This window comes from Tauraco erythrolophus, chromosome 1 (genome assembly GCF_009769465.1).
Source record: "Tauraco erythrolophus isolate bTauEry1 chromosome 1, bTauEry1.pri, whole genome shotgun sequence".
Taxonomy (NCBI): Eukaryota; Metazoa; Chordata; class Aves; order Musophagiformes; family Musophagidae; genus Tauraco; species Tauraco erythrolophus.
The window spans coordinates 30059975-30074293 of record NC_141465.1 but is presented as its reverse complement, the minus strand read 5'-3'; the positions used below and the strand labels follow the sequence as shown (position 1 = coordinate 30074293).

Genomic DNA, 14319 nt, shown 5'->3' with positions numbered 1-14319 from the left:
AGTGTTTTGTATGATTGCGTTTTTGTTGTTCTAAATGACTGATGAAAACATATTTTAGCTTGGTATTGATATATTAAGTTCATGTTTATTAATATTGTTTGGAAAAAATAGAAAAGAATGGGGTTTGTGATGCTGGAGAAGTTGAGAGGATAAGTGGAAGATACTGCTATCAATATACTTCTCTTTCGGTTTATTAAAAAATTTAATCAATCAGTAGCTTGAAAAATGGCTGGTAATTTCTTTTTGGTCTGCCAAGATATGAGTGGATTTTTATGTTCTTTGAGAAAAGTGTTTTCCTTTTCCAAGAAAATTATTTAATGTGTGTAGTAAAGTATTTATCTTTTTTATTTATATATAAAAAAATTAAAAAGACCAGAGATGGTGCATATCTGTCTGTGGAGGTTTTTTTTAATATGTGCATTTTTTAATAGGTAAAAGCTCGGTCTGCAGCACGGGAAGTCATTGCTACCTATTCAGTTGATGATATATTTATTGAACTAATAATACAGCTTCCATCAAATTACCCACTGGGATCCATAACAGTTGAGAGTGGAAAGAGGGTTGGTGTGGCTGTACAGCAATGGCGCAATTGGATGCTACAGTTAAGCACGTATCTTACACATCAGGTGAGTTTAGAGAAAGCCCATAGTTTGGAAAACTTGAGAGTCCTGATAATAGAAAAATATTCTTAGTAATGTATTATTTAGATCTGTGTAATGGATCTCATCAGTAGGTCTCAAAGGACTTCATAGAATTGGTCACTCTTACTTTGCTTTTCTCCAGATACTGAAACAGAGAGGTAAAATTATCTGCCTAATAAGTGCTGTTAAGTCCATGGCCGAAGTTGAGACTTTTAGATCTCTTAAGATATGGGCCAGTGTTGCCCCATTGTGCAATCCCATCTCAACTACAATTTGAAAAAATAAACACAAACAACCCAGTACATGAAATTATCTAAAAGACTCTTGGTTGCTGAAGCTGCATCATCTGTGGTTAGAACAAAACAAAACAGTGACTGAAAATTTTGAAATCCCCTTTTAAGTGTTCCTGACTGCATTCTTTTGATTGTGATGAATGCTTGCATTTCTAAAGATTAAGCTGTTGTCTGTATTTCATATGTTGGCTTTATAAATGGCTCACTGCATATATTGCATATAATTTCAAATTTTAAAGCCTTCAGACATTGTTTCCTTCATGTGCTTATGAATAACAGTAAGAATATTGTGAAAGAATTCTTCAGTATTAACAGCACTTTTCCCTCTGTTAGAATGGAAGTATTATGGAAGGCTTATCTTTGTGGAAAAACAATGTGGATAAACGTTTTGAGGGCGTTGAAGATTGTATGATCTGTTTCTCAGTCATTCATGGTTCCAACTATTCTCTTCCCAAAAAAGCTTGCAGAACATGCAAGAAAAAGTTTCATTCAGCTTGCTTGGTAAGTACCTGGACAGAGTCTTTTTAAATAGGCAAAATATCCATTTATAGTTTGAACCAGGAACTTCTGTTGTAATACCATCAATTCTCTATTATGTCCTTGGAATCAACTGAACTCATAAATTATTGGTATGGGTTTTGTACTAAGCTGTAAGGGCATGTAATGAGAGAGGGGTTGCTGCCCTTCACGGATAGTTACTGTCAGTTTTGTGTTCCCTAAGACAAGCCATTACATGTATGTAGGGTGTAGCAACAGCATCTTGTTGTTATCAGCTCAGATATGAGGATAGAAAAGGCTAAATTTAAATTCATGCAGGATGCTCTTTAGTAAACCGTGCTGATCTGCGTAATTAACATTTAACTCTATCCTATTAAGTCGTCGTAGGCATTGGTTTGTGGTTGCAGAGTATACTGGAACGGGTTGGCATCTGGATGGCCATACAATGGAGGAACTGTTGCTGCTTTCAAAATGCTAGCTTTTTAGTCTGAAATGAAACTGGGCGAGAATTCCTTTGTGTCAGGTTTTTTAGAATAAAACTTCAATATTGTGTGTGTAAGGGTGTATGTGCATAATATGTGTGTATATATACATGCATACATACACAAGTGGAAAGTGTTTGTTTTACTGTTTCTTGTTGTTTGGTGGTTTGTGTTTTTTTTTTTTTAAAGTATAGCAAATGTTTTGATAGTTATCTTCATTGGCAAATAACGGTTGTTTTTGGTGATAAACCAGTGTTCCTGATACTCAGCTTGCATTTGTGTATTAAACAATCGTATTCCTCTTTCAGTACAAATGGTTCACATCCAGCAACAAATCCACCTGTCCGCTCTGTCGAGAGACGTTTTTCTGAAATAAAACGGTCTGTCGTCTTTCTGTGAGCTCAGTGATAAATGAAGAGGAGGCAATAAACTGTATGTTGAAAGAAGCTAATTACTTGGAGATAATGTCAGTTACGTTTGGTTCTTGACTAATGGGATATAACACGTATTTACCTCTGGACTGTTTTTTGTAAGTTTGAAGATTCTTCTTTGATATAAAGGAATATATAAGAATAATTTATTTTAATTTGTATATTTTTAAGGTATTAAGACGTTAAAAATTCAGAAACAATGTAGAGTTACCTCTGAAAAGTAGTGTTTAAGCTGCAGCACAGTTGATTAAAACCTGTTATTTTAAGTATACTCTAACATGGTGTTATGCACTTAACCCAGATTATGCCTCTTAATGTAACAGGTGACTCACACAGGTGGTATAAAGATTTTTGATTATAGTGCGCTCAGAACAGTTCCTCTTATGGGGAAAAGGAATATTGTTGCTGTTAGACATCAAAGCATGGAACTAGGGTGACAACCTTCTGTTAAAGCATAAAATTTAAACACAGCATGCTCTAAATTAACACTTTTATAAACAGCTTTCACCTTTAACAGTCTTGTTTTCCCAAAAAAACATCTCAGCCATCCAGCACCCTAAAAAAATGCACACTCAGAAGCCCAAGTATGTAGAGTACAATCGTTTCTGCATGACAATGAAAAACTCTACCTGTTCATTGATGATTGGCTTTTAAAGAGAAGACATACGCACTGATCAGTTCTTGTTTTCATTATTCCGGTTAGTCTTCATTAGCTGGCAAATTAACTATCACTGTTACTGTACTTTCCCTGTCCCATAATAATAATAACTCTAAGTGATCATGACAGATGTATCAGAATTTAATACTGTCTTCAACTATACTTTTTTTTTCATGTTTTTTTTAACAGCGGTAGTATACTAATATATTCCAACTTGGATGGTATTTGTAGTGGATTTCTTCGAAAAGTCAATAAAAGGGGAGGAATAAATGAATTTTGTCAATCTTTGTAGTCTCTGGATTGCTGTCTCTTCCTCTGTGTGATAAACTTTTAGAAATGAATAGGAGAAATTTTCAGATGCCAAGTTTTAGCATACTCAATTGGCTGTACCACAACAGCTGATTATTTTTTTTTTTTTTTTTTTTTTTTTTAGATTCTATATGTTTTCTCAAAGTTGGTCACTTTTGAGATGGCAGCTCTAGAAATGATTTGTGGCTGTTGATAACTCAAGTATATATTTTTAACAGGTAATGCTGGGCTGCCAGAAGAGAAATTTCTTGACCTTTTTTTGAGAAAGAGAATGGAAAATATTTAGAACTGCTTTTGAAAAGGTTTAACTGAACACACAGATTAAGGAGCAAGCTGTGTTGTTTCATAGTTACTGATACTAAAACTCCAGGATTGTCTCTGTTGCATCACTTCAGTTATTCTAAATGACTTCTTTGCAAGTTTAGTAACTGATTTGAAAGCCAGATATGGTTACCCAGGTATTGCTTGAAAAGAGACATCTTAAACTCTTCTGGCAGACCCTACCTTGCAAATTGCCCAAACAGCCTTCTGGAGAGCTTTTGTCTTGGTTCTGCTAGAACAAAGAAGTGCAGGCACTTGCAAGGCAGCAGAATGTCTTTTGACACTGGTACTTGCTGGCAGAGCAGTGCCTAGGGAGCTGGAGGAGCAGAATTTTTGCTTTCTTTTTGGCAGGTTTGACGCTACATAGAAAGTCTGTATCTGTCATGCAGCTTATTCTCACGTGCACTGAATGCAGGAATACGCCTTCCAAAACTCCAGAAAACATCATGTTCTTTAGCCTTCTAGGAGAAGGGAATATGTGTGCCCTGGAAAATGTGACGTATACACCTCTGTGTTGACACAGCAAATTCCAAAATTAAAAAAAAAGTTACCTGGCCCGTCACTAGTTCCCAGGCTTCACCAAGGTGATGGCAGCATAACAGGAATCAGTTCTTGCAGAACTCATCTGAGCTCTTACTTTTGACACGTGCTTCCACTCGAGTTGCAGCAGACAGCAATACAGTGGGGTGGGGAGGATTGACTCATGATTTATCAAAGCGGAGGCATATATTTCTTTGTCCAAATATCCAGGTGTTAGATAGTCCATTGCAATCACTTTTTGTTGAAAGCATGTTATGTTTTACTACGCTTTCTGTTCTGATCTTTGTCATTCTGTCCTTTATAATTTAAAACCACATATGCTGATGAGCATTGCGATCTACTGTGCCAGATGACTGTCCTTTTTTATCTTTGATTACTTCTTTTAAAACTAATTCTTTAGTTACAACTAAAAGCTAGACAGATTTAATTAAAACTTCCTTTTGTTAAACCTGTGGTTTGACTCTATTACGTGTTTTGACTACATCTAAAAATCTTCTTTTGATGTTATGACTTTTGCTCAGCAAGCGAACTTTGTTAGCCAGAGTGGTTATCAACATAAAGCTTTTAGAGCGGTCTAAGGATGACAGCGTTTTGGCTCATTCAAATAGCCCTGCAGCTATGAGTGTAACCTCAAAAACCATGATTTTACATAAAAGCAAAATTGCTAAGCATAAAACCTCTTCTCCTCACAGTTTGGTAAGGGAAAAACTGAACAAAAAAAGTGTGGCTTAGAAAGGTCTACTATCAAGTCAGAAAGCTTCCAGAAGTAGGAAGCAGTCAAATTGAAACATGACTCCTCAAAATGGACTAGTTGGTAAGCTGCAAGAATAAAGCTTTCCTTGAATTCTTCAATGAAAAACTGTGGAAACACATTATTTCACAGATGGCCACAAATTTTCCTCTCAGTTTCTCAACTTTGACATTCCTTAGACAAGTTAGTCATAAGGGAAGAATCAACAGAGCCCTGAGTCCTGCCTCACTTTGGTCAATGAAATGCTTTTTTTTTTTTTTTACTCAGTTCCAGGTACCAGAATTTCTTTTACATAGTATGAATGTCAAGTAACATCCTTCACATGACTGAATCTTCCTTCTAAACCCCCTAGTGCGTGTTTGCATTCACATTCATGTGTAACTACATAAAAACAAATTGACTGAACAGTTACCGAGGGAGGTGTAAGAGCTGCGTTTGAATTGTTGAGTTGAATTGCAGTGTTGCTCTTCAGTGGTCTTCTAACCTGAGGAATGGTGACTCTTAGGACGGAAGACAATCACTGCTGCACACTTCCTGCATTCCAATCCTTTTTCTGTTTTCTTCAGGATGGTATAAGGAGCAATTTTTAGGACAGAGAAGCGTAAGTTGACTTTTGACCTGTATGAGTCAAAAGAGCTTCTCGCACTCCTTTGCAGTAAAATACTTCAGATGGTCTAGGTGGGTTTGCAGTAATGTGTTTCTGCTAACAATACCTACACTTCTTATGTGTTATCCTGCCTGTCCAAAAACTCCTTTTTTCAACCTCCTAGGTAAGTTTTCTCAGTGGTCAGCTCAAAACATGGAAGAACTTTTAATGTTTGTGCAAGCTGGGTAAGTACGGAGTCATAAATTTAGTTGTGAAGTCTTAAATGAAATAGTGTCTCAGCACTCTACAAAAAACCCTGTCCTTAGTCCCCATAAAAGAGGCAGCTAATGGTTTATCATAACAGCACCTGACACAAACCTTTAAAGGTCAGTTTCTTTGTGAGCAAAACATCTTCCTCATAGCACATGTCTCCTAATGCTGCTGGGGCAACACTGTATTAGACCCATCTGTGGGCACTGGGAGGGGGAGGAGGGTGCAGAGGAAAGCTCTTCCTCAGGGCCTTGTATTTCTATTTTGGATAGTGATTTTGAGGGAGGACTTTTATTCCACTTCTCTACTTACAGTCATTATTTTCAGCTACCTAGCCTGTTTAATGACATCTCATATGCTTCCGCCCCCCACCCCTAGAACCTTTTCATGGATAAGAACTCTTCATCTCATCTACATCTCCACAGTAGTACCCTCCTTGTAAAAATGGCATAGAAGGGGGCACAATCACCACAGTATTTTGCCCAAAACACTTCAGGAGAGTAACAGCTTGCCTTTGTCCCAGCTCAAGACACGCTTACTGCATCTTTCTGCTCATTGCTTCCTCACTACAGAAACAAACTCTGTAATTGTGCCTTAGACCTGCCGGAGTGTCTGATACTACATCCGAATGAGTAACACTGACTCCAAATATTCATTTGAATATTCCAAATATTCATAGGTACAAACCAGCTATTAAAACAGGAAGAATTATATCAAGTACATCTTTTTAATAAGCCACAATGACATATATACAAATACCTATTTATTAAGGAAAAAGTCTTTAGTGCTTAAGTGCAAACGCAACAAGGTGGAATATTTCATAGTTCCCCCACAGCTGTCCTGCAGACAGCCAGAGGACAACTGTGCCTCTGACAACAGATAAGAGCTGGTTAACATCCAGAATAAAAATAAATACAGAGTCTTGATCAGTTTCACTGCAGTAATCGGGGAAGGGAGGATACACCTTAAGAGAGTGAAAATCTTGGCTTAAAAATTGACACTTCAGTGTCAATGTGTACAACTTCAGTAATGTGTGTTCAACGTTCTGCGTGCCACGTATCTGGAAGGTTAAGAGCTGTTATCAAGACTTCCTAAATTTGAGGATTGTAAGTATCTCTTGTCCTGCTTGCCTGGAAAGTACTCGTGTGCCTTCTAAGCCACGTTTCTTCATTGTTTCCAGAATTTCATCTGTAATTGGAAGTGCAGTGTTACAACTGAGTTTATACAGAAATTGGCTATAAGAGGCAGTGCTAAAGTATTTACAAATATAAGCTGCAAAGCAAAGATTATAAACTGCATCCTCTTACTCTTTCAGACAGTAATTTTTATGCCAAGTAGTCTTCCACCAAGAACAAATAAAGGTTACAATTTATTAACTGAAGTCCTGTATTTTGGTACTATTAATAGCAATGAACAATTTGGTTATGAAGCTAATTTCTAGGAGAAACTGAAACTTGTAGCACCTTCTCCCAAAGGCTGCCTAATCAGTCAGGTGTGAAAGAATAATCTTTCTCCTTGAAACTACTTGATAACATAGAGCCATTAAGCATTAGATCAGAAAGAGCAAGTCTGGATCTTGTCTCTACACATGTCGAAATGAAAGACCAGGTTCACCTTTCCAACTAAAGGCTTTGGCCTTTTAGGTTTACATTGCCATTCTCTGATGAAAAAGGGTTGGCCTGGCTTTGTTACTTGGTTCAGAAGATTTACAGTCACCTTTCAGACTTGGAACTGAGTCTTGCAGAACTGCTGGGCTCAGAACCTACGAACTACCATTTTCCAAATTAGCTTAGTCAGTTCTTAGTTTTGGTAAATTTGACTGTATTTTTGGTCTAAAGCCTCCATACACTGGATGCACAAGGCATGAATTCAGAAAAAGGACTTCAAGAGGCATCAAGTTATGTAGAAGTGCCTCTGCAGCTGAGACACCCAAATAACCTTGAAAGATGAGAAGAACAAGAGTCCACAGAGGTGCCACGGTTCGTATGAAGCATGCAGACCCGCTCTAGCCATCTATAGCATTTCTAAAAAATGACCTAGAACACCTACATGAATTTCAATACATGCTGTCAATCTTCAGTTAGTTGCTATTACCACATGTTAGATTAAACTGATGTTATGTACTACTTTTTCTTGTTTACTGAAGGCTGATCATTGCTGTGATCAACATTTTGATTAATACATCATTAAGTCTGGTTTGGCACATCTAAGAGTCCAAGGAAAGTGATCACCTGGATTATTTTCTTTAATTGTGACCAAGTAGAACAATCCTCCTGGTGAAAGTAGCTCTGGTACTAATGGAAAAACTCTATCCATGACTTCCCTGCCATTTTTGCCACCAGCCCAGGAAGCCTCTATTCCATGGCTTTCCACCTAGGAAGAATGAACGGAAAGATTGTCTTAATACAGAATGACAGATATGTCAGTGGTATTTATAAGAGAAACATCACCATAATCTCTACCTTTAGGTGTCTGCTATTAGAAATCCGACAACTTTGACTCAGTTGATCAGTTTATGCAGCAAAATTACTTCAGAACTACTTCCCACACAATGAACAGACTACTCTTGTTTCAACTTCTATTCTTAAACTGAATTGAGAGCTACATTTTGTCACATGCTTTGTATGTATTTTCTTGTAATGTTTTATGAGCTTGTTTGCCAAGTGGAAGGTGGCCAGAAAACCCTTTAAGTGTTCATGGGTCAAATCCTGAGTAGGAGTCCAAAAAGCAAAAGATATTTAGTTTGCAGGAAACAAATGCATTTTCAATTGGAAGTCTTCTATAAGAATACTCTAGCACATCTCACAGAAGTCTTACATGGATTATACTTGATGGAGAAACTAGGTATTAAGAAGCAGCAGCTAGCGATCCTTATTCCCATGTAGTCTTTATAAGCAACTCTGGTAAATAATTTTCACTAAAACAGCGCTGTTACAAGTGCTGTTACAACACTGCTGGTCTACAATATCCTTTACTATTTAAAAAAAAACACCTGCGGTTTTCATACCAGAGCTTATTTGATTTGCCATCTCTCCTCTGACAGTAGAAATACCATTTTTATTGTGCATTTCAAAGTTTTCCTACCTCTTCAGAAGGTGTTACCACGTACGGTGGATTAAACAGCAGTAGATCAACCTTCCCATTTAACCTCGGAGACAGTCCTTTGACCTATAGATTTGTTTGTTTTGGTTTTTTTTTTGAAATAGAAAGAATGCGAACATTTTGTAAAAATACAGTTCCATAGTGCTAGATATTGCGAGCATTTCAGATCAACTCAGGAACACTAAACTTTACTTTCTACGTGCGAGAGAAGCATCAAGAAGAAGTATCTGTGCATAGCAGAACAATTTCAATAGTCTTAAGACTATGTTATGTATCGGATGTAGAAGAGCAAGAGACACGTATGCAGGCACAAGATACGCAGTGCAGAATTTCAGTTAGATATAAAAGAATTCTGCATTTATCACTATTTCACATTTGGTACCCAAAATGACCAATCTGTGACAACTCCAGTTCAGTTCTCAAGTATGAGCTGTTTTTCATCCATTTTAGATCACATTTATTGTTGCCTGTCTTCGTCATCTTTTATAAACATATATATTCAGGGTATTTTAAACAAACATCTTTCTAAAGAGATAAGGAACTTAGCTTTTCTCCTTATCAAATTTTGTAAAAACAAAAGTAACAACATAAGCAGTTCCTAATTAAATTAGAGTTGAGAACCAAGAACTGCATAGCATTAGAGGAAGGGCTATGATAATGTCAGGTCACTCCAGAGTTCCTTGTGCAGCATTTTCCCAACTATATCTACATAATTTATTTTTTAAATTAATTTAATGAATTCTTAAAGCTTAAATTTGAATTGTAGAGCTCGAGTAGTTTGGTTTTCCCTTCTTTCAGAAACACTCTGGCATTTTGTTCTTTTTTTTTTTTAATTTATGCTTATTAAGAGAATGTTTGTTCTAGACTTTATGGTTACTTCTCAGTATCTCTAATAAGTACTAAAAAATTACACAAGCTACAAAGAAGATATTATTGAAACATGTCTTACCAAGTCAGTAATGACTGGCTGAAGGTGAACATTGTTAAGCAGAGCTGTCTCCAGTGTACAGTAGGCTGCCATCGGGTTGATATCTGTACATCTAAAAGCAGAATATTATGAAGCGTACGTTACGGTATCTGGAAGTTTAACCCTGTGAACCTCATGCTAATTTATGTACTCTCAATGAAAATATCCTTTCCAGCATCCTTTACTTTGCAAGTAAATAGCAAAAAATAGACAGTAAAATACACACAATGTATCAGCAGCTAAACCACCCACTACCTGAAAGCTGAAGTATAAGATTTCCTTTTCAATGCTAGCTCTACACAAATACATATGCATACAAGTCTAATAAAATTTAATTATGGCCAACACCCAGGTAACTATTGTTATGTTATCAGACCTTAATAAGATTAGCCAGCGCCTAAAACTTAGGATTCAACCCAAACACAAGTGTAAGCCTAGCAATTTGTCTAAGAAGTGCGAAAATGGAATTCTAGTCGCACCACTACTTAATTGTTACAGAACCTGAAGTAAATAGTTCAGGCTCCCTTTGCTTTGACTTCTATATCTGTAGAATTGAGCTAACATTTCTTTGTGAAAAGAATAGTGAAAATGAAAACTATATATGTGAGGGCTAAGTACTCTTTATTATTGTATGCAAAAGTTTAAGTAAGTGTTATTATACTTACATGTACAGTGCACTGGATCCAATAATGGAAGAAGCTAGAAATGTTGAAACCACACCAGATCCAGATCCTATTTCAAGGCAGATCTCAACTCTAAAGAGAGAAAACTCTGGATGACTTTTATTTGTAACATGTAAGAGTACCTGCAACAGACGCACAATTAGTCAAGACAATGTTACAAAACCTGCTGCCCTTCTCCCAGACATGCTGAATTACTTGCTGATCATACGGCCCTCAAAGCCCACATTACGTTGTGTGTTTCGAAAGGGCTGTCAGGGCTACTGGTGCCCATACAGACAGCTCCTGGTTACGACAAGCCACTTTGGGAAACACATACATTTCCCCCATGCCTAAAATTAAAGTTTCCATTAACTACACAATCTCAACAGCACAGGCTACATTTCTACAGCATTTCTTGCACATTTATTGCAGCAAGACTGAACTCCAACAGAAGTTACAGAAGATCACCAAGAAGCCACACAATGAAAGCAGGACTCAAATGCAGAATACCTCAGGAGAGTTTCAGCCAGCTCTGGACAAACAGCAGCGGCAGGTGATTTCAAAATAACCATAGAATCATAGAATGGTTAGGGTTGGAAGGGACCTCAAAGATCATCTAGTTCCAACCCCTCTGACATGGGCAGGGAAATCCTCCACTACACCAGGTTGCCCAAAGCCCCATCCAACCTGGCCTTTAAAACCTCCAGGGATGGGGCATCCACAACTTCTCTGGGCAACCTGTTCCAGTACCTCACCACCCTCAATGTGAAGAATTTCTTCCTTATATCCAATCTAAATCTCCCCTCTTTCAGTTTAAATCCATTGTCCCTTGTCCTATCACTACACACCCTTGTAAAAAGTCCCTCTCCAGCTTTCCTGTAGGCCCCCTTAGGTACTGGAAAGCTGCTATAAGATCACCCCGGAGCCTTCTCTTCCGCAGGCTGAACCGCCCCAACTCTCTCAGCCTGTCTTCATAGCAGAGGTGCTCCAGCCCTCTGATCATCTTCATGGCCCTCCTCTGGACTCGTTCCAGTAGCTCCATGTCCTTCTTGTGTTGGGGACTCCAGAGCTGGATGCAGTATTCCAGGTGGGGTCTCATGAGAGCTGAGTAGAGGGGCAGAATCACTTCCCTCAACCTGCTGGCCACGATCCTTTTGATACAGCCCAGGATATGGTTGGCTTTCTGGGCTGCCAGCGCACATTGCCGGCTCATGTTGAGCTTCTCATCCACCAGCACTCCCAAGTCCTTTTCCTCAGGGCTGCTCTCAATCCATTCTCTGCCCAGCCTGTACTTGTGCATGGGATTGCCCCAACCCACGTGCAGGACCTTGCACTTCGCCTTGTTGAACTTCATGAGGTTCTCACAGGCCCATCTCTCCAGCCTGTCAAGGTCCCTCTGGATGGCATCCCTTCCCTCCAGCGTGTCCACAACACCACACAACTTGGTGTCATCTGCAAACTTGCTGAGGGTGCACTCAATCCCACTGTCCATGTCTCCAACAAAGATGTTAAATAAATAAATGTTAACAATATTTATTTAACAATAAAGATGTTAAATAAACCACTCATAAGATTAACCCTTTGGGTGATTTCTGTAGCGGTTATAGTTCCGTAGATGTAATTCAGTCGTGAAGACAACAGCCACTGGCACCGGGCAGCAGCCTGAGCAGCTATGCAACCCCTACGGCCTCTCCTTGAGAGACGGACATTTTAACACGTTCGGATACGCGCTGCTGCCATCAAAGCAAGTCTCAGGCCTCCGCGCAGCTGCTCATGCAACGACCCCAAAACGTGCCACCCTACAGCCAACGGGCAGGGGCCGAAGCCACTCTGAGGGGAGCGACAGCCCCTGCACCGCCACGCTCCCCTCGCCCGTCCGCCCGAGGAGGGGGCGGCTCAGGGGCGGGAAGGTGTCGCGCCCCCCTCCATGGCCTGAAGCCCGCCGAGCAGCTCAGGGCCCGGCGCCCCAAGGGCAAGCGGCCGCAGGGTGCGACGCCCCCCCCCGCAGCGTTTGAAACCCCCGGGCCTGAGGGGCGGCAGCCCCCGCCCTCTTCCCGCGCCGGGAGCCGCTAGCACCGCGCCCCGGAATGGCACCGCCCCCTCCCCCCAGGGCTGCTCCCCCCCCCGCCCCATGCCGCGCCTACCGAGCCTCCTTCAGGCGGGCCGCGTCCTGCTCCAGCGCGTCCAGCAGCAGGAAGGTGTCCTCGGCCGGCTCGTACACATCCCGGAACGGCCCGTGCGGCCCCGCGTGCTCGTACCGCGGCGTAGGCAGCACGGGCACCGCCATCCCCTCCCGCCGCCGGGCGCGCACGCGCGGGCACGCCCATCCGTCCCGGCCCACGCGGCGGGGAAAGGGGGCGGGGACGATGGCGCAGGTGCGCGCGGAGGCGGGGGAGCTCCGGGAAGCTGCCGTGCTCGGTGGCGCTCCGGTGCCGGCCTTCATCACGCCGGCTCGGCTGGTCCGCCAGGCACAGCCTCCCTTAAGGCAGTTTAAACGCGCACAGTGATCCCCGCAGCAGGTACCCGGCCGGCCGCGAAGGCTGACGTGACAGGGACCTGCTACTCTTGCGTGTTTATTTTCGTGTCAGCGTCCCAAATCAATCGCTTTTCCATCGCGAGAAGTACCGCCCTTGCACGGCAAGTAGCCCGGACGCCGCATGACAGAAGTGCTGTGTGTGGCAACTCTACAGAGCAGCACACAGGGGAAAGACACTGGTACTCAAATGAAGCTCTTTTTTTCCAGTTACAAGGGACGTATTTCTGTGATTCTTCCCCAGTGACACTTGACAGCATCCTTAGGTCCAACCCCACGAACTCCCAAATACAAATGAAAATCAGGCTCTGCAAAACTGAGAATTGAGGGGAAATTCCGCAGGAAAGATCAGATAATAACCTGCTCTGCACAAGGAACCAGAAATGAACAAACAAATTCTGCTCAAAAGCAGGAGAGAGAGGGATACGAGCTCTAATTCCCATGAAATGTCTGTGTTCAATTATTAATGCACTGAACACTGAAATTCTGAGAGTGAGATAACTGTCTAGCTCAGTGAAGGAAAAGGGTCATGCTAATAAACAGGCCAGAATCTTAAAATATTATTTTAATGATAATTTCAAAGAACACCAGTTTTGGGAAAAGAATGAAAAACAACAAAAAAAACAAGCATGACTAAACCAGTAAATTAATCTTTGTTGCCTTAAGGGTTGAGGTGTGTCTTGTTTGCTAGCCTTCATTTTTGGCTCTGGAACTAGGGAAACATAACCAATTTCCATTTGTCACTTGGAAATGTAAACGGCCTCTGTAAAACAGAGGGTATCTTCCATTCCTACAGAAGAACAACTTCGAGCAGCTCATAGTTCATAAACGCAGGTAACTCACTTTGCAGCTACATTTATTCTGTTTATTTCTGTACCCACTGTAGGTCAGCTTTGCATGGGAGTACAGGAAAACACAGAAAGGGAGATCCTGCTTCATAAGGGGGTCTCACCCTTTACCCTCCATTGCAAAGAACTGTGAAAGAGATACTTTGTCCTGAAAGTTCATAGAACATCTATTCCACATACCCATGTGAGGAAGAAAAGATGTCATCAATATACTTAGTCCTTGCAGTAACAAGAAATTTGTTTGGGTAAATTCTTAGAGAAAGGACTATGCCTGCACACTACAGACAAAAAAAAAGATCAACAAATGCTGAATCTCTGTCACTCTTACAGCAGGGAACAATTCCATTCTCACTGCAGATGTGGTGACTGGTGTTACCTGACCCAAGTGCTGGATACCAGCTCACCAGCCAGGCGCCTGGAAGACTTA

General features: G+C 40.7%; 2 protein-coding genes across 4 annotated transcripts in view; one reads left to right on the top strand and one right to left on the bottom strand.

Annotated features, from left to right (window-relative positions):
• LTN1 (listerin E3 ubiquitin protein ligase 1) overlaps positions 1–3043 on the top strand; it is a 30779-nt gene extending 27736 nt beyond the window's left edge. For 2 of the 3 annotated variants that reach the window (XM_086617570.1, XM_086617562.1), the window contains 3 exons: positions 432–626; positions 1268–1435; positions 2223–3043. In XM_086617570.1, the coding sequence (XP_086473696.1) occupies positions 432–626; positions 1268–1435; positions 2223–2285 (426 nt within the window). In that variant the 3' untranslated portion in view covers positions 2286–3043. The remainder of the gene's footprint in view (positions 1–431; positions 627–1267; positions 1436–2222) is intronic. The other variant, XM_086617577.1, reaches the window with a different exon arrangement.
• Positions 3044–6339: 3296 nt separating this feature from the next.
• Positions 6340–12825, bottom strand: HEMK2 (HemK methyltransferase 2, ETF1 glutamine and histone H4 lysine). The gene is made up of 6 exons (XM_086631611.1): positions 12656–12825; positions 10515–10604; positions 9832–9922; positions 8865–8948; positions 8012–8153; positions 6340–6968 (listed from the first exon to the last, which is right to left on the bottom strand). The coding sequence occupies exons 1-6, from the start codon at positions 12796–12798 to the stop codon at positions 6862–6864; spliced, it is 657 nt and encodes a 218-aa protein (XP_086487737.1). The 5' UTR covers positions 12799–12825; the 3' UTR covers positions 6340–6861.
• Positions 12826–14319: the final 1494 nt, after the last annotated feature.